Source organism: Siniperca chuatsi, linkage group LG14 (assembly GCF_020085105.1).
Source record: "Siniperca chuatsi isolate FFG_IHB_CAS linkage group LG14, ASM2008510v1, whole genome shotgun sequence".
In the NCBI taxonomy this organism is placed as follows: domain Eukaryota; kingdom Metazoa; phylum Chordata; class Actinopteri; order Centrarchiformes; family Sinipercidae; genus Siniperca; species Siniperca chuatsi.
In genome coordinates, this window is record NC_058055.1 from 26,578,321 (window position 1) to 26,583,342 (window position 5,022).

The 5,022-nt window shown below is 40.2% G+C and overlaps 1 protein-coding gene across 1 annotated transcript; it reads left to right on the forward strand.

The window, feature by feature from the left end:
* The first annotated feature begins 97 nt into the window (after window positions 1–97).
* mrpl22 (mitochondrial ribosomal protein L22) lies at window positions 98–3,791 on the forward strand. The gene is made up of 7 exons (XM_044221479.1): window positions 98–273; window positions 367–409; window positions 922–1,057; window positions 1,175–1,240; window positions 2,197–2,274; window positions 2,536–2,605; window positions 3,474–3,791. The coding sequence occupies exons 1-7, from the start codon at window positions 249–251 to the stop codon at window positions 3,680–3,682; spliced, it is 627 nt and encodes a 208-aa protein (XP_044077414.1). The 5' UTR covers window positions 98–248; the 3' UTR covers window positions 3,683–3,791.
* The last annotated feature ends 1,231 nt before the right edge of the window (window positions 3,792–5,022 follow it).

The window sequence follows — 5,022 nt, forward strand, 5'->3', positions numbered from 1 at the left end:
TGCCGGTACCGAGTACGGAGTCCTAGATAGGTCAAACCATGACTAGTTTGCTGTCTCAAACCCCAACTGCCGTCTTTTAACACTACATTTTTACATTACCGTTAAGACAACTTATAAATGACAACCTATAATCAAACTTAAGAAGTTACATGCGCAGTGAAGAAGACACGTAACACAACACATTTGGCTGTAAACGCTGTAAACATTACTGCCGTAAAGCGAACACAGTAGCGTCGTAAAAATACAACATGGCGACTGCAATGACAGGACGTGGTAAGAGAAATACAGCCTAATTATCCATACTTTTGCCGTTATATTACATTAATTTTGTCTACAGACGATTAACGGATGCATACATGTTTTCAGGTATCGCTTTTATTAGGAATATATCCGGAGGTTTACAGTCAAGGTAAGTACATTCACATCATTAGAGCAGCATCATAGCTAACGTTAACGTTACTCTATCGCAGAAGGACAAATGCCTGTGGACTGAGTTAGCTCATCGGTCACATCACCTGGCAAACCACCTAATTGAAAGAGAAATATTTTTAGACAGACATACAGCAATATAACCTGTCACCTTATAAACAAACTATTCCGAGATAGGCAGAAAAAGCTGAATGTTCAGAACACGTTGCATAAATGCAGAGGTATATTCTGCAGGTAGGAGGCAGAGTTCAGCCCTTATTGCTGAGGGAAAAATAAAGCATAACGTTTTGGTGGCCAGAAACCTGTAGCACCTCCCAGAGGCCAGACCGTAGAATAGATGGTGAACAGGGTGAGATGGGTCACATGTGATTGTACCTGCTGTGATTCACTTGATTGGAGGGGGCTTATTTATTTATTTATTATTTTGGATGATGATGATGTTGACAGTGCAATTAAATGTCTTTTTTCCTCTTTTCCTAAATGTCTCTCCAGGTTACAGGTTCTGGGTGGCGGTCCTCAGCAGCTCTCATGTCTCCACACGAGCACTTCACTGGAATCAAAGAACTGGGAAAGAAAGAACCTCAAGGTGTATCCACCTCAGTTACCAGATGATCCCTGCAGACCAGCTGTAAGAAAAAACAAAATGTGTGTGTGTGTGTGTGTGTGTGTGTGTGTGTGTATATATATTTGAGTAAGCAATCATTTCCAAATCCCATCTGAACACTTTAATGTTTATTCTGTTCAGGAGATCCACCACTGCAGGAGGCAGATTAAGTACAGCAAAGACAAGATGTGGTACCTGGCCAAAATGGTGAGACCTACAGCAGGGATTTTCCTCATCAATATCATATCCTCAAGCAGCTGAAATGCATCAAGCAGTAAATTATATCTGTCCACTTTAGTGAGTTATTTTGCACCACTCACCTCTTTTCAAATGCTTGAAGCTAATGCTTGTTTCAAACCGGCGTTAACAAAAGTAATTGAGAGGAAATTTAGAGATTTGGGGGGGGAAAAAAGCAGCGGTGATGAATCTGCCAGGGATGGCTTTTTTTTTTTTTCTGTCTCTTCACTACAGTTGCATTCACTTGGCACATGTTAAGTGCCACTCACAGTGTGAGGAGGGATGCACCTCTGATAGTTTTGATGTGCTGCCTTGGTGATGGATCATACGTGAACACTACAAGTGGCTTAATTTTTATATATATATATATATATATATATATATATATATATATATATATATATATGAGATTCCTCATATCTGAACAATTCTCAGACAAGACCTGCCATAAAAAAGACACTGTATTCAAAAGACAATGAATTCCTTTGTTTGTTTGTTTTGGGGGGGTTTCTTACACCATCGTGCTTGTTTCTTGTCTGTTTGTTAGTCAGCAGGATATTTTTAAACGGTTGTTAACAGATTTCAATTAAATATGGAAAGTCAGGCCAAGGAACAAGTGATAAGTGTATCCAGTAATGTTTTGAAATGATTTCTTAACATTGCGAGAGAAGGCATTTTGTAAACAGTTTCACTATTTTATCATGATCTACTGCACTTAATTAATGGCTGTACAACCATTTGAGTGCTTATTAGTTTTAATCTTAGCTGTTGCATACAGCTTTTTCCTGTTGTGTTGTTCAGGGTTGACTTAAGCATGGTGCTGCAGTCAAAGCAGCCTCCTCGTGCAGTGCAGTACCCTGCTGTCCTAACAGCTGTGGAAGAAACTTTAACTGTGTTGTTTCATCTCAGTTTGTTCTCCTTCACAGATCCAAGGTATGAGCATCGATGAGGCCATTGCACAGCTGGAGTTCAACGACAAGAAAGGGGCGAAGATCATGAAAGAGGTTCGAAGCTGCATGTTCGCCCTTCCTAACTGTTGGCCAGCATATTTGTGTTTAATAATATTAGACTCTGTCGTCATAAATAGATGTTTAATCAAATTCCTGTATGATTAAAATGTTCCCATTTTCACTGCTCATGTTTGATTTATTTAGTTGTGTATTCATGCATTATTTTGACATAATCCCCTAACACACATATGCACTAGAAGTGTGTGTGTGTGTGTGTGTGGATGTCACAGCTCCTTTGTTTCTGTGCTTGTTCAGGTTCTCCTGGAAGCTCAGGACATGGCGGTCAAAAATCACAATGTAGAGTACAAATCCAACCTGTATGTAGGTAAGTGTCTGCAGCACTGATGGGTTTCACATTAACACAACATAACCTCCTGCAGCTGGACGGCTAAGTGTTAAAAACAAGTTGAGTCTGCTCTATAAATGTTTTGTGGTTTAATTAAAATGGTAGCTAATGTGAGTTGTTGTTAATGGTCTCTGATAAATGTGCAGTTCAACAAGACATTTGGACTGACTAAAAAGCAACGTCATGTTATCTCATGTATTGACGTCTGGGGTGCCTCATGACATCGCAACATAAAGCAATTTTAATTGAGTAGTCTTTGTGACATCTCGCTAACTAACAAGAAAAAACAGACAGAAAGACACGACTGAAAACATAACCTTGCTGGTGGAGGTAATAACTGTTTGACATTTTAAATAATCAGTGCGTTCTGTTATCAAATCTATTTTATGTAAGGATGCAGAATGTATTTAAACAGGTATTTATTAAAAAATAAAATCAAATAAGACTTAGACTTGCAAATAAAAACCTTTGCCTCCCAAAACTATTTGAAAATTTCATATTAGTCATCACATGCGGTCAGCCATTGTGCCAAAAGCAAGAAAATAAATTTCAGAGTGGGGAAAATGACCTTCAGTAAGAGGAAGCAGGTACTGAGTATTTTTTTTTTTTTTTTAAAGCAATAGATGTCTTTTGAGTTCAGATGCTGAGCAGAGTGAGTAATTTATGTGGAGTTGCAGACGTTATTACAGATAAGCCTAAACTCAGCACAGTCTTTGTTATTTTTACCAGTTTTCATTCAAAGGCACCTCTACAAATTAGATGAGTTATTCTGTACCTTATCTCTCTCTCTGTTTATCTCATCCTCTCTTTAATCACACACCCTCCCCTCCCGTCTCCCCTCCTGCAGCTGAGTCCTACTCTGGCAAAGGGAAGTACCTAAAGCGGATCCGTTACCACGGCAGGGGGATGTTTGGCATCATGGACAAAGTTTACTGTCACTACTTTGTCAAGCTGGTGGAGGGCTCGCCGCCCAAAGCAGAAGAGAAGACGAGCTTTGACCAGGCCAAAGAGTACGTCCAGAGCCTCAAGAACCGAACCATCATCCACAGTCTGTAGACCATCTGATAGGATAGTATTTCACATGTAACCTTTACTCTGTGTGTGTGTGTGTGTGTGTGTGTGTGTCTCATTTGTAAATAAACAAATGAGCGAATGGGTAATGAGACCTTATAGCGTTGCTCATTTTTTGTATTTTCATTGTCTTACATAGTATGTTGAAATAATATTGACTGGAGCCAATGATGCAGTTTTGAAAGTGATGACTACTTAGGACAAAGGCCATAAAGCCCACCAATATTTAAGAAAGGACTAAAAGTGACGGATTTGTGCTTTTATCTTTCACTCAATTCCAAAGTTTCGCTTTTTACCACTTTGATGAATAGTGTCTGGCGCAAACCACTGTAAAACATGACATCAAAATTGTACTTCGCCGCTGGTTTGCCAGTGACACTCCCTCTGTTGCGCCTCTCCTCGCACTGCAGCCCACAGCGAGTCACCAAAACCCCAATTAGGCACAGGAGAGGAAAAACATCCCACACCCCATCTCGGGAAAATATGTGTTTTTGTGCCACACGGCCACACCATAATAGAGCCTTAAGTGTGTGTCTGTCATACTGTAACAGCTTCCCTGTGATGGGTCTGGTAGTTGTGTTAGGGTGACAGCAGTCATCACAACTCCTCCCCTGAGTACAAACCTGTCAGCTTCGCTGTTCTTCATCCCTTCACTTTGACCACAGCTCTGCGAGAAACTGGCCCGCAGACATCCTCTACGCTGCCACAGTGCCTTTATAAAGCACAGCAAACAAGCTGGAAGGCAATGCCTTCGCTAGGAGGCGGCAGTCTGGCCAAAAGAGACGTAAATAAGATTCAACATTCATTTTGTCAATGTTGAACTACACATCACATTATCTTTTGAATGTTTGTCTGCTTATTCATTTAATTCTGTTACTTATGCTTTTTGTTGTCCTTGCCCTCTTATCTAAAACTCCTGCAGAATGTCATTATGTTCGCTTAACGTGGTGTCTTTCATGTCCACATTATTTAATATTTGCATTCTCTTGAGTTTCTCAGCTTCCTACACATAATTATTGTCTGTTATTTTGCTAATAAATTAAAATTTAGAGAAAAAGAAAACATCCTTAGAGGAACAAAATGAGGAGGAGACATGAAAACATCCTCTTTGGGAATTTGTATTTTCTAAAGGTCACAGTGTCTCAGTGTTGTCGAGGCCCAGAGCTTTGGTCTCTGGCTGTTCCTAATTGGCCTTTAGTTTCCTGTTCCTGATGTGAGTGATCCAGCTCGTGTATCTGCCTGTCACCACGTCCCTCCAAAGCCCTTGTCAGCTCTGAGCAGCTTTGAGTGTATTTTCAAATAAAATGCCATCTGCTGGCCCCAAT

Bases quoted from the DNA above. Each gene is read 5' to 3' on its own strand.
- mrpl22 (XM_044221479.1), top strand. From the start codon at position 249: ATGGCGACTGCAATGACAGGACGTG. The intron at 274-366 runs GTAAGAGAAATA...ACATGTTTTCAG, and splicing joins GACTGCAATGACAGGACGTG to GTATCGCTTTTATTAGGAAT. The intron at 1,058-1,174 runs GTAAGAAAAAAC...TATTCTGTTCAG, and splicing joins ATGATCCCTGCAGACCAGCT to GAGATCCACCACTGCAGGAG.